This window comes from Lactuca virosa, chromosome 2 (assembly GCF_052849685.1).
Source record: "Lactuca virosa cultivar CGN04683 chromosome 2, Lactuca_virosa_CGN04683_v6, whole genome shotgun sequence".
In the NCBI taxonomy this organism is placed as follows: domain Eukaryota; kingdom Viridiplantae; phylum Streptophyta; class Magnoliopsida; order Asterales; family Asteraceae; genus Lactuca; species Lactuca virosa.
The window spans coordinates 215613613-215636269 of NC_136427.1; the positions used below are offsets into that span (position 1 = coordinate 215613613).

The 22657-nt window shown below is 35.8% G+C and overlaps 1 protein-coding gene across 1 annotated transcript; it reads right to left on the reverse strand.

Moving 5' to 3' along the window:
* Window positions 1–3264: 3264 nt before the first annotated feature.
* IDD1 (C2H2-like zinc finger protein) lies at window positions 3265–5908 on the reverse strand. The gene is made up of 4 exons (XM_079079297.1): window positions 5308–5908; window positions 4667–5063; window positions 4369–4577; window positions 3265–4300 (listed from the first exon to the last, which is right to left on the reverse strand). Exons 1-4 carry the CDS (start codon window positions 5447–5449, stop codon window positions 3492–3494), a joined length of 1557 nt encoding a protein of 518 aa, XP_078935423.1. The 5' UTR covers window positions 5450–5908; the 3' UTR covers window positions 3265–3491.
* Window positions 5909–22657: the final 16749 nt, after the last annotated feature.

Genomic DNA, 22657 nt, shown 5'->3' on the forward strand with positions numbered 1-22657 from the left:
CCGTTTTCAATGGTTTTTATATCCATGCGTTCCTATCAACGAGTACTACAACTTTCATTTAGACTTTGTCGGCTATTTTTCACTTGATTTTTCGTTTTACGGTTCGAGAGGGCTTATATTATAAATGATGTTGCGAAACTCATAACTTCTTCATACGAGTTACGTTTTCGATGTTCTTTATATTGTCGATTTCATATTGAAGAGTACAACTTTCATTTAGATTGTTTCGGCTAATAATCAACCAAAATTTATTTCGATTTCTTTGTCGCACATTGTTGTACTGTGTCACACTCGAAACTTCAAAAAATCATAACTTATTCATACGAAGTCAGATTTAGGAGTTCTTTATATGCACGCTTCCTAATTACGATTACTACGACTTTCATTTAGATCACTTACGCTAATAAGCAACCTATCTCCGATTCATATTTTACGACATACGATGACGTATCGTGTTGAATGTGAAACTTAGATAAATCATAATTTTCTCATACGAAGTCACATTTAAACGTTCTTTATATTCACGCGTTATTGATCATGACTGCTACAACTTTCATTAAGATTATTTATCCTAAATAATCTTTTATTTTATATTCTTTATTTTATTGCTTCAACGATAAATTTTCTATTAAGTTTCGACAAATATCATATAATCCTAATATTTGTCCACATAACGTGTATACGATAAATATTTATTAGCTCGTAACACATATGAAGAACAATTACTCTAATCAACGATTTTAATTTTTCGATAAAATGTATAATTATAATTATTATACTCTAAACGTCTAGCCCGAAATTGCGGGCGTTATAGTTTGCCTACTAAAACAAACTTGTCTAGCCATGATATTGACATTCCTTATTCTTTATGCCCAATTTGTAACAACTCTACATAAGATATTTGGCATGTGTTCATCGAGTGTGAAGTGGTGTCCTAAATTCTTCTCAAGATAAGTCATTGATGTGATATAGACTTATCTAATCTTATTCTTATCTATGACCTGGCTTTTTGGATTCGTTGCATATGTCCGTGGCTCGCAAAGCAGTTTTGGAGGTGATCATAGTCATTACGTGGTGATCAGTTTGAAATTTCAGAAATAGATATGTATTTGATACAAATAAATCGAGAAAGGATAGAGAATGTTTGATGACATAGTTTTGATTGCTTTTAGTTAGGTGGTTCATAGGAAGCATATGTTCCAAGTGGTATTGACATTCCCATGGTATTGACATTCCTTATTCTTTATGTCCGATTTGTAACAACTCTACATAAGATATCCGGAATGTGCTCATTGAGTGTGAAGCAGTGAGAATATGAATATATTTGAAGATTTCAGAAAGTATTAAACAATATGAATGTTCAAGATTACAAAAATAATCGACGATTAGGTGATATGGTAAAAACAACACAACTAACACATATTTACACTAGGAGTTCAATATGAACCTACGACTTTGTTCCTTATCATCATCATCATCACCATCAAAGTCGTCTTCACTTCCTCGCCTAAAGTATGAACCTCCATGTAAGTTTGCAGACTCACAACACAACTCTTTATATTCCTATCCCTTACAATCATAAAACCGTTGTTGAATAAAGAAAGAAAACAAATACCACATTTCCTTTTAATGTCATCATCATTCATTAGAACTCGGCTGTTGTTGTCTTAATATACCTAAAGCTTCAAATGACTCGTTATCTTCTCTTGTTGGCTTTTGCTAACTTGTAGATACCAATTTCCCTTTTTTTTTTGTTTGCAATCTCTTATACATCTCTTGGTATGTACTGAATTAGTCCACAACCACCATTTTCTTTGCCCTTGTATTTTACATTTGACCTCCTTGTATTTTACTTTCACTCCACCACTTTTCTCATCCTCACTACACTCTAGCTTAGACCTCCTTGCTCCACCATCACGATTCCCTATGATCCTTAACCCTCTCGGACGATAACTGAAGGGTATCTTTGATTACCTATTTGATGTATCGGGCCACACTATTCCATGCTTGTTGTACATCCCCTGCATGCTTAGCAAAAGCTTTTATGTTTAAGGTTGCTTTATCCCTAAAAGCTTTCATTCGTAGACCATATTAAGTTTTTCTATAAGATCCTTGTTCTCATGTGTATGCTCATTCTTAAAATGAGGTCTACACTAACAATCTTTGTTGCAATACACAAGCATCTTAGTAATAGTCTTTCAATCTTTGCATGCCATAAGGTTACAGGGTTATGCCTACACAACAATAGGTAGTCGATTTGGGTGTTATGTCATCCATTCTGGAAGGTAATCTAATGAGTATCCCTCTTTTTAAATGAGTATGAGATCGCTTAATTGGTTTAAATGTACCGCTCAAAACGGTGATATTGTAGGTTCGAGCCTTACTAACAAATCATGTGTTGTAGCATACTCAAGAAGTGAGTGACCATCATGTTACTAGTGTCAAAACTACAGTTTTCATGCACCCATGGGTACCAATCAATCTATCTTCGTATATCATCCAACGCATCCCAAAAACTCCTCTTTTCCAAGTCACCTAACTTACTACGAGGAGCATACGCACACACACAATGGTCACCACCTCCCCTCATGCCACCATCTGATCTCATCCCAACATCTTATAAGTTCAACCACATTGTGTTTAGCTATGACATGGAGACAACAAGACACCCACTCCATTTTTTTTTGCCTTTCGTAGTCTTAAATACAACTTACAGAACTTACACACATTACACCCTCTGACTTTCACCCATTTCCACTTCGTCCCACATATACAAGCTATGCTCACTTCCCTTTTCCTTAAACCTTAGATCCAACAACTTCACATTTCACATTCAAAGAACCGATACTAAGGGTACAAATTCCCAACCTAGTATCCTCCATACTGGCAACCGTTGTCTTTTAGCTAGGTCTCCTACAAAAGAAAATGTAATAAAAAAATATAAAGGTGACGGAAAATGTAATTTTAAAAAGCACAACTATTGTTTCGAATTGCCTTCGTATACATCACCATAACCACCACCCACCCCCATGGTCCACTTCATGTATACCATTGGATTGAAATGCCCGATTCAAGTTAGACTCAAAAAGTCAACTCTCACAAAAGTAACTATCACTATCACTTTCTCTTTGAGAGTGTGGCACGATTGAATTAGCAAAGTTGAAATGATTTAAATTAAGTCAACATACGGAATCTTAGAAGCTATCAAAGAAAAGTAAGAAAAAGGAGCAACTTGGCATAATGGACGGACTCCTTCAAAGATCCTAAAACCAAATGGAAATCCAGATTCCCATAATTTCCTTTCTTTTCTGGATTTAATTATACAAATAAAAAGAAAATATTAATTTACATCAAAATAGTAAAAATCCATATCACTAATTTAAACTAACTTGCTACAAACAAGACTCAACACTTACCACACTACAATTGCAGACACAGAGAAAATGTAGGTCTACTCACAAATCGTGGCTATTAACCAACTTTCCAACTGCTTACTGCTTTCCCATGTCTTTTCCGGTGAACTCACCACCACCACCACCACCACGTCCAAATGACGAAACCGCCCTTGTAACATCAAGACTCCCGCCAATAGATGTCATTAAAGCCGATAAACCATTGGTGGTTCCACCACCAGCCGCCATACCCAACCCAAGAAAATCAAGAGTCGCATGTTTAGGCCCGTATACAGATGGCGTCCCCATCATGAGCTCTTCCAAACCGGACCGCCCGTCATACCCCACCCCTAACCCTAACCCAATTGTCGCACCACCACCACCACCACCGCCGCCGCCACCGACATCCGAGTCATCTAACCGCCCACCATCAAGCCCGTATCCTCTAAGTAAAGATGCGCCTGAGGCGGATGCACCCATCTGAGCAGCTTTTTGAAGTAATGCTGTTGCTGACATGGTGGGCTGAGGTGGCGGGGCGTATTGGCGGAGCTCCGGGCCCGCTGTTCTGAAAATTGAAGAGCCTTGATTGGTGGATAAGCAGAGGGAGATGGGTTCTTGAGATGAAGATGGTAGGGTTAGATCAGGTGTTTGTGTTGTTGATTGATTCATGGATCGAATCAAATCTTTGAATCCAATTGTTTGTGGCTGTGTGTGTGTTTGTGGGTGTAAAATTTTGGATGCAGTTGATGATGCAAATAAGCTTGCAAATACACTGCTGTTTGTGCTTCCTGTATTGGTTGATGTGCAACTACCACTACAACTTCCGCTCACTGCCGCCACCACAATTGGTGGTGAATTGTGCAAAATGGGTCTAGAATCTTGATTGGAGGTGGAAATTTCCAGCAAATCTGCGGGCAAATCAGTAATTTTATATAAAGCTTTTCGCTTTTCGTATACTAGAATTGATGGTACTTACCTGGAGACTTTGCAATACACAAAACTGAAGATGTTACAGGTGGTGTTGGGGTGGCGGTGGGTGGAGGAGGTGGTGGTGATGCTGTTGATGTTGACTGTGGTGTTGACTCTACAGATTGAGGTTTTGGGTCTTCATCTTCAGGTTGACTTTTAGCAGTCTCTACTGCTAATGCATCACAAAATGCTCTGTGGGTGATAAAGCTATCTCTCCTTCATATAAATAAAAGAAATCTTCAACTTTTGTTTAGGGAATAATGAAAGATTTTTATAAATATATGATACAAGAAGTATTATATAACCTTGAAAACAAAGTCCCACAATCACATTTGTATTCTCGGGTTCCACATATTTTGAGATGAGCTTTCCAATCAGATTGAACTGCGTATTTTTTTGAGCATTGATCACATTTCCATTTCTTCTCACCATGTTTCCTACAGAAGTGTTTTTTGATCCCTGTGAGATCTCCTAAAGCGCGTGAAGGATCATGGTGAACACATGAGGGCTCAGGACATACATAGACTCTTTTCCTAATCTCTTTGCTTGTCCTCTGTTTAAGCTTCCATGGCAAATTGTGTCCTCTTCTATGGAGTTGCAAATTCTGGTCTCTTTGAAACCCCTTGTTGCAAATTTCACATACAAATCGGTTTGTAGCCATTAAAGTTGTGGGAGATAGAGCAATCACCTCTGCATCTGGATCTATATGTTGAATATTTGAAAGCATAAAAAAAATTAACTTAATTTCCTAATAGGTATATGCTAAAAGAAGTTCTGTTTTGCTTGAATCAAACAGCTTGAAATCAATTCCAGCTAGAGATTTGTTGATTAATCTAATGAAAACCTCCGAATAAAGGCAGCCAGCCCAATAATCTTCCAGATTAAGAAAACACATATCGGAATCGTAGTTAGATTATTAGCAAATTTGGATAAGTTCCAATGTTACCTGGCATGCCGGCTAAATTTCGCTTCCTTTTCACTGGCTTTTCCGGAGGCGCCGCCGTCTGATTACCCGGAGAGGAAATACTGGCTTCGCCTGATACCGTGGATTCGTTCACCGCCGACGAGTTGTCCAAGTCGGTGGTCATGGTGACTTAATTATTCTAGGGTTTGCTTCTACTTCCGTTTAGAAAAAGGAGATATCTGGTATCCAACCAAATCAAGTATCGGAAGCACTTTTACTTTTCTAGGGTTAGATATCAAACTTCGTATTACTATCTATGGATCAATCTAACATCGATCGTTCCTACTTCGAACCATAACGCAAATCAAGCAACAAAAGCCATAGCACAAAATCAGCTCAGCTCAAGTTGAATTTAGTCTCAAACAGTATAAAACAAGGGTTTCAGACATTTTCCCTAAATTTTAGCACTATTGATCGAACCACAGAGATAGATACAAACAGATCACTAGAATCCGAATTCAAAGCCGAAATTAATAATATCGACAAAAACTAAGAACAAAAGTGATAGAAAGATCTTAGAAGAGAAAGTGAAAATCCAGAGAGAGAAAGTGAGCGAGGGCCGAGGGGTTGCAAAAAGTCTTCGTTTATGAATTTTCAATAAAATATAAATATCAAAGGGGCCAAACTGGGGATAAACCAAAACATTTGGTTGTCTAACCATGGTTACTGTCTAACTCGTGCCTTCTTTAACTATAGTTAGACTAGAATAAGGGTTGTGGTTCCGAAAAGTCAAAGTACTTTTGGTCTTTCTCTTTTCAGTTTTCAACCAATAAAATTTGAACACGTGAGTTATACGGAATATTTTTGAGTGTTCCTGGATAGACACCATATCCCTGCTAAGATCATACCATGGTATGTATGGAAGATATTTCATTTTTTTATTTTTATTCTCATGTTATTTTTTTCTTCATTTTCCTTTTGCTCATCAAAATCAGAAAATGTTTATTTTTATTATTTATTATTTTTTTATTTTTAAAAAATATATTTCATATAAATATTATGCTTATTTTATAGAAAATTAAAAACCATAATTTTGATATATTTTTTATAATGTTTTAATAAATATATAATTTAATAAATATTAAAAAAATAGAAAAAAAATTGATCAATCACATAAGTAGAGAGAAAAAATAAAATGAAGGAGAGGCTCCCCTCATTTTTTCCACCCTCTAAACCATAGCGGCATTATGGTGTATTAATGTGAGGGAAACATCTTTCACCTCTTTCCCTCTCTACATCCTTTGGCCTAAGGCGGAAGGAAAAGGTGTCATAGAAATCATATTCTCTTCACTACCACGTAAATGTCATGTTATTTTTTACCATAAAAATATGATTCCTTGTCACACTTCTTTTTTACTAATTTAAGTTTTTTTTTTTTCTAAAAAAATTATATTTTTAATAAAAAAAATAACATTTCATTACTTCAAAATAAAAATAAAAAAAAAACATTACACTGCATTACTTAAAAAAAATACCATGAAAAAAATCCTTTACACTTAGAAAAAAACACTAAAAATCTTAAACCTACAAACTTAAAAAACACACATCAAACGATTAAAATAACTTAAGGGAAAAAAACATAATATATGAAGTCGTCATTCGAGAACTTGTCTTCCTGGAGATCCAAATTAAGGTTAATATGCTAAATTTCGTAAATGTGTTCCACCAAGTTTATGCGCATATTGTGAAATGTTTCAGTGCAACGTATCTCTGCTCCCTTGTCCATGTACTCGTCGCCACCAATTTCTATTGGTTGTGTATCGGTGATGGTTTCTTGCTCGTCATAAGCACATATCACTCTTCATTCGTCTTCAATAATCATATTATGCAATATGATGCTTGTATACATGATTTCTGAAGTTTTTCCTCACCGAAATAATTTTTTGGTTTTTTCAATATGTACCGACGTTTCTTAAGAGCTCCAAAAGCCCACTCGACATCCTTCCAGGCTCTTTCTTGAGCTCTCTTGAATTTTTTCCGTCTAGAACCATGTGGACACGAAAATGATTTAAAAAGCACAACATATTATCCCATCAACAAGATAATAACCATACTTATATGGTGTTCCATGCACTTGAAAAGAAGAATCTGATGCAAATCCATCATATATGTTGTTAAATATAGGTGAACGATTAAGAAAGTTGATGTCCTTAATCGAACAGGGAGAACCAAAAAAAGCATGTCAAATCCACAGATCCTGTGACACCGTCGTTTCATGTATGATGTAACGCCCGTGTTTCCTACTAAATTAGCCATAGTTTGTAATCGTTATTGTTCAACTATTGTAATCTTTATATGAATAAATAAGATATAAGGAGCGTTTAAATCCAACTTCGTATGAAGGAGTTATGTTTCTTTGAAGTTTCGCGATTAAACCGTACGACTCTGTGTATCGTAAAAATTAAATTTTTGATAAATTATATTTTAGCCTAAGTGATCTAAACGAAGGTCGTAGTAGTCGTGAAACCGAGAGCATGCATATAGAAAACGTCCAAATTTGACTTCGTATAAGGAAGTTATGATTTTTCTAAATTTCAGCACAGTAGAGTGCAATACTAATATCGAAATTTAGAATGGTTGATTGTTAGGAGAAACAATCTAAATGAGAGTTGAAGATCTCGCCCATACCTATCCGTCAATATAAAAACAGACGAGAACGGATACCATATGAGAGGGTTATGATTTTTACACGGACTTTAACAATCTAAGTTTGTAAAAATATAACTTTAAAAATAAAGTCAAAATTAGCTGATGGAGTCTAAATGAAAGTTGTAGATCTCGTCGATAATTGTTCGTGGATATTAACCCGTCGAAAATGAAGCTCAAATAAGCAAGTTATGGATTTTTTTTAAGAAATTAGAAAAATTCACGCGCGGCCGCGTGCACTGACACACCACCCAAATCGCGACACATGGCACCATAAGAAAGTGACTCGTCACCCCTTCTAACCATATTCGTGGTGCGCATTTCAAAAATTCCTATAAATAGCTGCATTTTGTATATGTTGCTCATATCTTGCCCCTACAACCTCTCTCTCTCTCTCTCTCTCTCTCTCTCTCAGTTCTCCCTCCTGTAGCCCATTTTCCTTAGTATTCTGGTAGTCGGTGAAGCCCTGCACCCCCCCCCCCCCCCTGAAGTAACCAACTAGTAGTAGCTAGCTAGAAGAAGCTCTCGGGTCAGAGTTATGCCCACATAATTCCAGGTTTTCATTAAATTACTTTGTAAGTCAAGCTGCTTATTTCTTTTAAGTGTAACTTTTAATTATAGTCATAATCATTATTATGAACCTATAATTAAGATTTATCAGTGATTCCAAGTCATTATACTGATTGATCTACTTGCAGGTGGTGTTTAGGTTGGATTTAGTGAGGTGTTTAAAGTGAGATTTCCAAACAATATACTCTGTATACCAAACGGACCCTACCTCCGATATGATCCTACCTGATTATTCCTTACTTGATAGATATTGATGTAGACATTGAGATTATTGAGAAATCTAGACTATCATAAAATAGTCGCAAGGATTATGAAACTAGACTAAGACTTAGTGCTTTATACGTTAAGGTTTTTGAGAAGTGTTAAGGCGAAGTGTTGCCCTAACCCCTAGTCACCTACTTTGTCAGGTGAGTGCATAGTTACTTTCAAGAACATAATTTAGTAAAAGTATATATTAAATGATATATGTTTGATTTATACTATGTGCTAATTTTATACCTTTAATAGTACTACGTACTAGAAACTGTACTGGACATAGTTTGCCTTTAGTATAAGTTTAGATTAGTTATAATAAGACATGCATAAGGTGTTTAGTTCCCAATAAGTTGGACATTATTTAGGTCTCGTTTTGGGGTGGAGTGTGAGATCAGAGCGGAGTGTAGTAGTCCTAATCTTTCTTGGATGACCAAAAATGGTGGGTCCATATCAGACAACTAGCAAGTATGTCTGGTTCATTGACCAGAGTAGATGACAACATGTCACACCCCCAGCCGGCGGCGGAAACACCGGGCGGTGTACCTTCAATCCTTGTATCACAGTTATCAAACATATATTGAATAGTATATAAGAATTATTATAAACAACGTGCATTTATTGATGATAGAAAGTTACATTATTCCGGTTTCCTAGTGATTATTATATAGTATCCGAATTATCACACACGTCTTAACATATATATGTTCCTTACGAATAGAAAGGATAACAGTAAAATTTCCCCTGTTCGAGAAACATTCCAGCTAATCAAGTTCCTGAAAACACATGCGTTTTGAAAATACGTCAACATAAAGTTGGTGAGTTCACATGTTTTGACTCTGAGTAAAAATAGTACTTTTTCCCAAGTTTCAAAAGTATGGAATATGGTTTGAAAATATCATTCTGACTCATACTTGTTTCTAACATATAGTATATATATCCTAGGTATAATGGTTTACTTACTAAATAAGCAGTATACCTATAAGTTTCATATACTATGAACATAAGTGTTTGTAATCCCATACAAACGAAGGTTGCTACGTATAAATCTTATTTCAATTCCATACGAGTAAAAACCGCTACGTATAGATCTTATTTCAAATCTATACAAGTAAGAACCGTTACGTATAAATCTTATTTCAATTCTATACGAGTATGTGTGCTAGGTATAATTGTCTACTTAATGAATAAGTAGTATACCTACAAATTTCTTTTACGTAGAGTATAAGTGTTTGGGAAACTTATACTTAACATTCATACTTGTATATCGACAATGTATAATGCTTCTAAAATTGTGCTACCATGAGTCCGTAACCGCTGCTATATGACATATGGACCTCTGATTAAAAGATCCCAACAATGGTTCCATCATTAGTGCCATAATAAAACCGTCATTGCTGCCACGAAGGATTCCACCAAGTTAAATACTTCCCCCGTGTGCTTCATCGACGCCGGGTCAAAAAAAATCAATGGGGCAGTTTGTCACCTGCAAACCGTTGGGTTGTAGCTGACAACCACGGGTGGGGGTGTCAACCCGTATAGATCTACATTCCCCCGTAAAACTGTTTGGGTTGTAGCTAGCAACCACGGATGGGGTGACCCACATAGATCTATACACAACTTCCTCGCTCACACGGTATTAACGGTTACAGGTCATAGGATTTCCCCTAAGATTTCCAATCTTGGTTGATGAATAAAATAGCTCATGTAGACTTTGTCAAGTTCCTATAGTTCTAATAGTGAAGGCATATTCGTGTCTAAAACCCTAAGTTACTAGACTATACTTTAAACATTACTCCTAAATAATATTTAGGCAGTACAACAACTACAACTTATAAAACCAGGTTTTATCTAAAATAAAACCAATAATAGCAACATACTTAACAAGTATATATAGAACTCCCGAATATAACTTCAAGGCTATATTAGTAACATACAAGGTTTTATCTATTATAAAACCAATAATAACAACATAATTAGCAAACATATATATATATATATATATATATATATATATATATATATATATATATATATACCGGGCTATATCACACATAATATATAGAACTCCCGAGTATAACTTCGGGTCTATATCAGTAAAATCTACAATAACAACATGTTAACAAGTTTAAGATAGTTGCATGATTTCAAAATATCATTTATATTCTAGGTATATATGATACAAAACAACTATATCCCGGTTAATATAACTATTTATGTTGATACGAATATACTATCATATAAACATAATATTAACATTTATATATTTAGCGTGTATTTTTCCCCCGAAAACATTAAAAAGTGGGGCCGTGAAACTCACCCTAGTAGCGTGATTTAATAGAATCTAACTGAAAACGGTCAGAGGCTCGTCGTTGTCAGGCTCGGGAAGGGAAACGGTCGTCAGAAAACGAGAGATAATGAAAGTAGAAGGTGTAACGATTGAATGAGCCTCGATTGCTATTTATAGGCTGTCCAAAGCCCTTTCACGTCGTGAGCCATGGATGTATCTGTTGGGTTTTGAGCATTCTAACACTCCTATGGTGTACATGTAACCCTATAAACCTTGGATCTATGTTTTCTCTATTATACATGCAAATATTAACTATTCCAAGGTTTCATCCTAACTAGCATATTATGAAGCACCTATACTACAAAGTTCTGGTTAGATGACATACCTTTTGATGTAGCTTGATGTCTTCAAGCTTTAAGAGCTTAGCCCCAATAGTGTGGAAGCCTCAAATGGAATCACAAATCACCAAAACACCTTGGAAGAACTTGAGAGAATATGTATGCACACTAAAATCGGCCCACTCTTATTTTCACACACTTGTGCCAATTTTGTGAGCCAAGGACCCCTTTATATATTATGGAGGATTAGGGTTACATCCATGTAAACCCTAATACCCATGACCTTTCATTTATATAGGATCCATGAGTTAAAAGCTCCATGGACCATCCATGAAAGCTTAGCCCAACCTAAATGAACTTGGCCCATTCCATATATATAAGAGTCCATATTTAATTAGTTCTTTTTTTGATCACTTAACTAATTCTAAATTAATTCTTGATCAATACTAATTAAATAATATGATTCCATATTAATATATTAGAACTTATAATATATTAATATAAATCATAATTATACTATTCTCAAAAGACTATCCATATAAATTGTGCCGGTGAAGTGCAACCCAAATGGACCATGCCGGGTCGGGTCAAGTACATACCAAATATAGTTATGGACTTAGACATTAATCCAACAGTATCACCTCATAGACGTGCCATTTGCGTTTCTAGCTTTGAAAGGTGTCCAGATGACTTCTCACGTCGTGAGCTTCCATGAGTCATCCCATAGCCTTACCAGGTGTTTTCTAGCCTCAATTAGTGTCCTGGAGCACTCTCACATCGTGAGAATACATGCTCACGTCGTGAGCTCTGACCAATTAGGGTTTCTGCCACGTGTTATGCTCTCAGACTGCTACATCTTTGAAAGATCATGAATTTTGCATACGAGCTCCGTTTTGGACGTTCTTTATTGTTGGATTAGTGTCTAAGTCCATAACTATTTTGGTATGTACTTGACCTGATTATGAGCATGGTCCTTTTTGGTTGCCTTCACCATAGCAATATGTAGGATGAATTAAGGAGAGAAAGGTTTAATTATGATTTATTAATATACTATGAGAATAATATATTAAAGGAGAAATCATATTGTTTAATTAATATTAGTCAAGAATTAATAAAAAATTAATTTTGTGACTAAAAGAGATTAATTAAACTTAAGGGACTTATTGTGTAATTATAAGATAATTACATAATTGGGCTATGGATCACCTTGGAATAATAGGTTGGACGAATTCTATGGGGAAGCCCATTAGAAATCGTCCAAGGCATGTTCCAGAAGGGGTCCATGGGCTGCTTAGGGCTTAAGCAGTCAGATTAGGGTTTCCTAGCTGTAAACCCTAATAGCCTAAGTATATAAGGAACCCTTGGGCACCAAAAACGTGGCTAACACTAGGATTAGGGTTTCCAGCCGTTTTTGGTGCCTCCCCTCTCTTCTCTCCTTCATCCAATTGCTTAGTGGTGTTTGTGACTCCATTAGAGGTGCAACACTTGAGGCACTAAGCTTTCTGAAGCCAAGGATTGATTGTTATTGCTATATAACAATCAAAGGTAAGATCTAAACCCTAATTTCAGTTATAGTTTATTAGATCTAGGGTTTATAGCTTTGGATATTAGGGTTTTCATGTACACCATAGGAATGATGTATTGCTCGAAACCCCTCAGTGGTATCAGAGCCTAGGGCTGTTTGTTTGATGTATTTGATGCTATAGTTGATTTTTCATGCTTAAAATCGAAAATTTTTGGTTTCTGGGGGCTGGACTCGACGAGTCCATGGCTGAACTCGCCGAGTCCATAGTGAACTCGCCGAGTCCAAGCTAGAATCGACGAGTCAGAGTCGCAGATGGAGCAAATTTCGGGATTTTGACCTGTTTTGGCTGTGGATAATTGCCTAAAACGTTTTTTTATTAATAAAATCCGATTTTTATCAATATTTGGAGATTATCCTTGCCAAAATAGAAGATAATTGTCAAAATTTAGATAATCTTTTGTTTTATTAGATAAAGATTGATTATTTGTAATTTAGATTTGAATTATCTTGTGAAAAGTTTCAATTTTCCCCTTTAGGTTTTATAGTTTAAATTTGATCTTAAAAGTTTTGTTTTTTGAAATTTAAATAGTTAAACCCTAATGTTTTGAAAAGTTTCAAAACTTGCCATCAAGTTTTGGAATTTAAAAGTTGATTAAAAGTCTAATTTTGAAATGTTAAATTCTAAAACCCTCTATTTTGAAAAAGTTCAAATTACACCCTTATGGTTTTATTAATTAATTAAGGTGTATAATTAAAAGAGATTTAATAAACCCATAAAGTTTTGGTTTACATTTAATTAAATTAAAAGTATAATTTATTAAGTTAGACCACCTAGTACTTTAAAAGTGTAAAATACACCCTATACTATATATATGTAACATTAAAAGTCTAATATTATATATATGAGTGAAGAGTCAGTCTTACCGTTAGTAGGCCTCATTTACGAAGCTGGTCTATAAGGGGTGTTTAAGGAAATTGCCTATAAAATGGCGATTGAATGGGTATCTACTCTTACCCACCGCACTCTTGACTAGTGGAGGGTCGTTAGCCGAACGGGTAGGATAGGACGAAACCTTCCATTATAAGTATAATGAAGCACAAAGTAACTACATGCTTTTACAAATTCCCAAATTCTAGTTACTTTAGGCAAAATGTGAAACTGTATGCTAATCCATGGAATTACACTTCGTACCCTTGTCAAACGTTAGTGGAGCGTGTGTGGTTAACCGGCACACTAATTTGGGATTGACATTGGTGGCGAAGGGTGGCTCGGTGTTTATCGTAGATCAATGGAGCGTGTGTGGCTAACCGGCACATTGATTAGGTGATAGTAGCATTGGGTGCACCACGTGATTCGCACGGTTATTCACACCTTGTTTGTGATCCTCGGCACCCCAGTCGCAAACCTGAAGGGCATAATCGAGATTAAACATGCCATTGAAAAGTTCAATGAATCTCAAAAGATCTAGGAGTTTCAATTCATTTAAAACTTAAATTTCTTTTTCGTTTTTCATGGTGGAAATTGGTAAATCGTCATTTACCTACCTTCAAATATTCTGCAACTAGATTACGGCATCCCTCTTCTAGGTTGTAGAGTATTGTGTTGGATCCTAGCCTTGATGTTTCGTTTGGGTGTTACATCAAGGACTCTAATCAACTTGACTTGAATTTCTCCCGTTTTGTAGATGTCTGAATCTAACAATGGTCTTCCCAAATCCATTGGAACAAGATTTCCAAATGAAGATGGCGTTCCAAGATACGATCAAGGAAATGAGAGTCATGCTTCACTTCCTCCACCTCCTCCAATTGTTCTCCCTGACCCACAAGTTCAAAGGCTTGAAAAGTTCAAGCTCACTTAATCCCTATTGGCAAGTAAGCACGAAGATGGGAAACCTGTGTGTGCACACGTCTTAGAGATGAAGTCACGCATTGATAGGTTAAGGATGTTGGGTGTAGATATCTCAGAGATGTTGGCTGTTGACTGGGTTCTTCAGTCACTTCCTGATTCCTATAGTGAGTTCGTAAGAGAGTACTATACGATGGTTCACGACGTGACCCTCATTGATTTGACCTATTTGCTTATTGCTGCTGAATCAGCGATGATTTGGCGCACTGGTCAAGCAAACTTGATTGGTTGATCAAACTCCCATACTTCATTGGGCACTGGCTACATTGGAAGTCCAGAAAAGACTGAGATTGTCCCTTGCTATGTACCAGAGGACTCCATTTGCTTTTATTGCCAATAGAAGGGGCATTGGAGACGAAGCTGCCCAAACTACCTGAGAGATCTAAGAGATGGGAGAGTTAAGACGTATGGCTCTACTTCAGGTAAAATCCAATAATTAACTCTATAAGTTCCTATTCTTTGATTTTCAATACATGATGTGATAAGATTACATTTTGATGTTTTGTAGGATCGAAGAAAAGAGAGAAAAATTAAGGGAAGAAGTAAGCTGAATCTGATCGTGAAGAAATGGATTTCGATCGCATTGCTTGAAGATCGGATTTTTGAGCTACTACTTTAGAGTTAGAATAGATTGCTTAGAAATTGAAATAGCATAGTTTTTCATTTGAATTGCATTGTAAGGACAAGTTTTTCCGCAATAAAATGAATTTTGATTTCGTCCTATTTATTTATCCTTGCCATGGCATATGTGAAAATGGATGTTTATGTATTTCTAATTTTAGCAATGTTGAATTGGATGTGATTCTTGATTGTGTTATTTGTGAAATGTCGAGAATTTACCAAATAGGGAGAGTTTCTCATCGCTCAAGTTTCAATTGGACAGAAACTTGGAATCATGCAACATGTATTGCGTGATGAATGAGAAACTTCATATTTCGGAAATTAGACTAATTCCTTGACAAAGAGTCAAGTGAAGGGCTAGGGATCAGGTACACTTGGTTGTGCGCTAATCAAGTCCACCACAAAGTGATAAAGATATTCATCATGATTTCTAAAAGTTTAGTAAATATGGTTATACTTATAAGATTGAGTATAATTCTGAGTTGATTGAAAGAGTTTAAATCAATAGCATAACGAATAAAAAGAATCTAGTAGGCAGAAAGATAAAAGTTTCTCTATTCTAAGAAGAAGGGAGAGTAACTTTTATTGTGTTTTATGATAGGTCTTAATGATTAAGAACCGTGTCTCAATTGATCCTCTAAGTGAGTCTTAGTGAAATTGCGTGTCTAAGAAGAGGAATCGAGAATTGTAAAAATGGTTAAATCAAGAAGACAATCATACTTTGTTCCAATATCAAGTCTTAGAGTCAAGATTCTGACATGAGTGACACGTCTTTAGTAGGTTTATAACACTCAACAAATGTGGAATTGGAAAAAGTCTTCTTATTCCTGCACATTTGAGATTGGTAAGTTGTGATGTCTTGGATAAGACAAAGACCAACTAGAACCAATTATGTGAAGTGATAGTCTTGATAAAAACTACACTAACTCTTGAATATTTGTTTTGTCAAGGAATGTTTCTTGACAAAAGAATCTTATATGTCAAGGAGTCAGTGGGAGTCTTAATGGTCTTGAAAGGTTTCAAGAACAAATCAAGTGTTAAACCTAGTTGATCATCACTAGCACACGACTTGAGGTTTAAAGCCTATCGTGGATGACATACTCTTTTTCTGTGCCATTCCAATTGAGTTAATTATGCATGTGAGTTATATGAGTTCTCATGTGAATGTATAAAGACAAAGCACCTTGATCAATGGAAAGTACATTGATAAGTAAGGATGAGTTGCTAAACCACTTGGAAGACATGGTGGGCACTCGTGTTACCATGAGGCAAGAAATCGAGATTGAGCACGTTCGGTCCATATGAGTTTGGATTTGTCGCAAACTTTGGTTTTGGCAAATTCACATGGATAGGAACACATACACTTTAAAATCTAAGTGTCATGAGGTTTCCCTCCTTCATGAAAATGATTGTGAGGAAATGCTTTCACTAAGACAGATTTTAAGAAGATAGCAATTGTGATAATTGTATTCTCAAATTTGATTATGATTACAGCATCCCTTTTCATAGATCGAATTGTGAGATTTGGCAATTGGTCTGAACATTTGAGACTTAGTAACATAAATTCTGAATTGCTTAGACACACATGTGAGCTATCTAAGGCAAAGGTGTATGAGCTTAAAAAGCTTAGATAAAGGATTATCAAAGCATTAGGTATTAGAAATATGAACTTAAGGAATTCAATAAGCATTGTTTTCTAGAAGTTCAATTGTTTTCTGAATACATGTCAAAGCTAGTGGGAGCATAAGTGTTACGCTGGTAAGAAAATAATCATCATGTTAGTGGGAACATGATTATTATGGTAAGTATTGCGAGTTAACAATATTAATTATAGAAAACAAAGATTCACCTTGCAAAGTTGCAAGGGTTGAAAAGTTGTTTTGCTATAATTAAGGGAGAGAATATTATACTTCGTTTCAAAATCTAAAAGCTTAGATCGAGAAATGTTAATAAAATTTAGTCAAGGATACATAGTGCATTCTCAAAATTCGATTATGATTACGGCATCCCTCTTCATAGTTCGAATTGTGGGAACAGGGCACATAAAAATATTATGGCAGAAGGATGATAAAGTATCACGTCTTTATATGAGACATTATGCATCGTGTCCAATACGCTTCGGGTATAGGATCGATTGCATATGCTATAATATTTGACCATTCTAAAAATTTTCCAAATGCCTAGGGCATTAAGAAGGAAAAAGGACTAGAACTGGTTTTGACTAAAATAATTAAACAACTATCAAAGGACGATCTGAGGTTTACTGAGGATTTGTCGCTTGTGAGTGGTTGGAAGTATAGTACTGGATGGACTATATTGACATTATTATGAATAGATAAGATTCTATTAAGAATGAGTTGTCATATGGCAAATATGGAAATGTTTCCATTAATGGGAGTTGGATATTAAGAAATATGTCTAGATTAGAAACTTTTATGCAAAAAGGATGTTCAAAGGAATGTACTTTGAGTGAGAGACATCACATCTATATAATTGTTTTGTAACAATTTCTGATAGAGTACCTTGTGATTTCATTGGCCGAGTCTTTGTGACTGTTGTGCTGTGACTTCACGAAAGGACCGTTGCATAAAATGTTAGAATCTGACATATTCTAAAAGTGGCAAGAATTTGGTATTCTTACACTAATGATAAGGTTGGGAATTGTGAAATGAGTTTCATTGGAAATGTATTCAATTGATCTATTTCACAAAGTAAGGATCATAGGAAACCAAAGTGTGCATGCTTGGAGCATGGGACAATTGTGGTTATAATTCGAGTAATAAGTTGATTTTCTGAAACATTAAACAATGAATAATGAGTAGTCAATACGGTGTTTAAATAAAAGGTGTTTTATTTACGCTCAAAAGTTTTGGGACCATATAGGATTAAGTATTATTATTGTGTTTCACTTTGCATGTTTTGACTTCCAGAATAACTGGGTTATTCGAACCTCCACAGTCAGTCATACGTTGGAAGTAAGTATGAAGGAAGATTGTCATGAATTTGTCTGTAGATTGTCTAAAGTGTTTAGACATATCACAAGTTTGCTGTAGAGTTCATGAGTGCTTTGATAAGATTAAAGTATTGGATTAAACCCACGCTCACTTGAATCACTTCATGGATTTATCACGGGTGATTAGTGAGACGATAACATTGTATATTCTTGAAACCGAGACGTGTGAGTTGTTATTTGCTGGTCGGTTGCACATTGATGATAAGTAAACGCACCAGTAACTTGGTGTTATAAAACTTGTTGTTGTGTGTGATTCGATTAGTAGGTGCAAGCAAGCATTTGAGTCGAAGTTTATCCATTCCTTTTACCCAAAGTGGGATAAAAGCGATATCTGTGGGCCTCTCGATGATTTAGTGATGACACCTAAGCGCTTGGCCAAACCGGGACTAAGTTGATGTGTTCAATTGTAGTCTGTTGTCAGTCGTCATAAATCGGAAGTCGGGAAACAGTATAGAGAGAATGATCGAAATTCATGTCTTGTGTGTATACGATATCTTGAGAATGGAGGAATATATGATCCCTTATCTAAAGGACACGCGTATCTGATAAGATCAGAGTTGACAGCGGTTTTTGAAAGCTACGATTGCTGATCAGGTTCTGAAGTTATGCAAAATAGTTATTAGACTTATCCAAGTGGGAGACTGTTGGATTAGTGTCTAAGTCCATAACTATTTTGGTATGTACTTGACCTGATTATGAGCATGGTCCTTTTTGGTTGCCTTCACCATAGCAATATGTAGGATGAGTTAAGGAGAGAAAGGTTTAATTATGATTTATTAATATATTATGAGAATAATATATTAAAGGAGAAATCATATTGTTTAATTAATATTAGTCAAGAATTAATAAAGAATTAATTTTGTGACTAAAAGAGATTAATTAAACTTAAGGGACTTATTGTGTAATTATAAGATAATTACATAATTGGGCTATGGATCACCTTGGAATAATAGGTTAGACGAATTCTATGGGGAAGCCCATTAGAAATCGTCCAAGGCATGTTTCAGAAGGGGTCCATGGGCTGCTTAGGGCTTAAGCAGTCAGATTAGGGTTTCCTAGCTGTAAACCCTAATAGCCTAAGTATATAAGGAACCCTTGGGCACCAAAAACGTGGCTAACACTCGGATTAGGGTTTCCAGCCGTTTTTGGTGCCTCCCCTCTCTTCTCTCCTTCATCCAATTGCTTAGTGGTGTTTGTGACTCCATTAGAGGTGCAACACTTGAGGCACTAAGCTTTCTGAAGCCAAGGATTGATTGTTATTGCTATATAACAATCAAAGGTAAGATCTAAACCCTAATTTTAGTTATAGTTTATTAGATCTAGGGTTTATAGCTTTGGATATTCAATTGCATGTTCATTAGAAAAACTAGATCCAAAAGCTATTAGGGTTTGCATGTACACCATATGAATGATGTATTGCTCGAAACCCATCATTTATATCCACGTTAGGTATTTCTGAGTACTAAAACTTTCTTTTAGATTCCAATAGCTTCTAAGTCTATTTTAAATTCCTCTTGTTATAAAGACTATATCATAACTTCTTCATGCGAAGTCAGATTTAGACGTTCTATATATTTTTGGAATCGTATAGACTTGTAGTGTTGAATGAAAATTTCATTAAAGATTAAAGTAAATTGATTATAATATGTGTTTGTCATATTTATGGGAGTTATATTTGACCTAATTTTGACTGGTGTTACACAACACTTGACTATTGTAGGCGGTCTACTGAATTACTTTGCTAGTGTGGACTTATAACCCACAGACATAGATAAAATATTTATCAATAACTCTGAACATTGGTTGCCTTTATATAAATTACACTGGCCATGGACTCCCCTAGATGTGTAGTCAACCAGATACTCAAATGGTTTATTAGGTATAGTGATTCCTCGAGATAGTTGTTGACTTAGGATTCGTGAGAATTAGTTGGGCTGAGTAGAATGTCTTTAAGGATATTTATGTCAGATTTTATGTACCTATATTATCTGTCAATGATTGTTTTTGTAGGAATGATATTATGATTTATTATCATTAAATTATTATGGGCTTGAAAACCCTATGGATCTCAATAGGTTTCCCAAACCCAACCCACTCATTTTATGTGCATCACAGGTAGTGGATGTAAGGCTGCTGAAGCTTAGTTAAGTTGCTGAGTGAAATAAGAGATGTGCCTGTTATAGTATTTCAGGACCTTTTATATATTTACGCTGTAATGTATGTTTCGATATGAACGATGACATCCTCGTAATTTAATATAACGAAATAAATTTTGTTATCTCAATATGTTTTAATTAATTGGGAATTTCCGCCTCTCGATTAAATAAAGCGTAAATAAAAAGTTTTAATTGGTTCTGAAAATCGGAGGATTCCACATTTGGTATTAGAGCATTAGTTTAAGCGAGCTAGGAAATTAGGTAAATTCTAGACTTAAACTTAGAAGCTAAGTATAAACAGTGAGTTGTGCGATAGAATGATTTAGGGTAGATGCCTTAGTTGATTTGGATCTTAGCACTAGCATATTATAGGAAGGTTTAATTGTTAATTATGTGTTAAATATGTGTGTAGTAAGTAATATATCACCTTATTAAAACTACTCGCCTATACGATTATAGAACGTCATGACAATCACGAGGAGTGGTAGAGTCGTCAATAATGAAGGAACTCCAATACCTCAGAACGTCGGAGTAGGAGCTGCTCAGATTTCAATGAATGAAGTTGAAAAATGATGCAAGAAATGCTCGATAAAAAATGATGTAAGTTTAGGGAGCTCTTAGCTCAGGAACCAGCTAATGCTAGAGGAGTAGAACTTATGATCAACGAGTCGGTGGTTATTGAAAAGTCAATAATAGTCCGATTCCTTCTCATCCGGAAACGGTTCAAGAAGGACCAGAGAAACCATAGGTCCAAAGGAATGATGAACCTAAGGGCTATTGCAAGTATAAGGACTTCACGAATTGCAAGTCGTCATCATTCAACAGGAACGAGGATCCAATGGGAGTAATGGACTGGATCTCGAAACTGGAGATGGATTTCGTCACATGTGGTTGCACTGGCATGATTTAAACCACCTACGTTGTGAGGAAATATAATGGTGCAACGATTCGTTGGTGGAATACATTGGGGAAAACATTAAGCCCTAACAAGACGTTGTAACTGAGGTGGGAAGAGCTTTTGACCCACTTCAAGAGGAAGTTTTGTTCAGATGAGGACATGTTGGAGTTGGAGACTCAAATCCTAACGTTGAAAAAGGGAAGCATGATAGTTGATGAGTACACCAATGCTTTCACTGACAAAATGGAGTTTGCACTGCGAGTGGTCCCTGACGAACTGGTCAAGATTGATAGGTACTCCAAGGGACTCCCATGGGAGTATTCTATGCCAGTGAAGTAGGCACCGACTTTTGAGCCGACTATCTGGGCTGCAAAGTTCGTGGAGAATATGATTACGAAAAGGACCACCGACAGAGCTGAATTCGATGAGAAGAGGAAAGTTGATGGGTCCTTAGGAAAGAAGAAGAATACATTTTTGAAGTCAAGCAACAAGTCTGGAAGCAACCAAGAAGGGAAATGGTGCAATAAATGCAAGAAAAAGCACTTTGACGACTATGTCGTCTGCTTCAAGTGCAAGAAGCCTAGGCATATTTCTACAAATTGCCTAGTGAAAGGAAAACTTTGTTTCAATTGTACACATCGCACCCCCTTTTATCTTAAAAACCTTTTTAGAAAATCGTTTTCTTTTAGAAAAATTTACCAATTACTCAATTTGAGTTCAGGAACACCCGAGAGTATGCCCGAATCCCTCAAACCAAGGCTATGATACCAACTTGTAACGCCCGGAACTTCCACCCAAAATTTTCATTAAAAAATTTAAGTAATTATTCAATTTCACAACTTAGGACAAACTTAGATAGAACCATTTAACTCAAAACATTTATCAAAGTATCATCAAAAGTTATCACATGCATAAATATCCCGTGGATGCGATGCAATTGAGCCGTGCCCCTCCTTTAATATAAGAAAACCTGAAAACATTTAAAAAACAAAACGTAAGCACAAAGCTTAGTGAGTTACCCAAAATACCACATATAACACAACACAAATGACATATATGGGTTATCAGCAACCCTGGAGACTACCCGAAGTCTCACTGGGCAAACAGCATGCCCTGT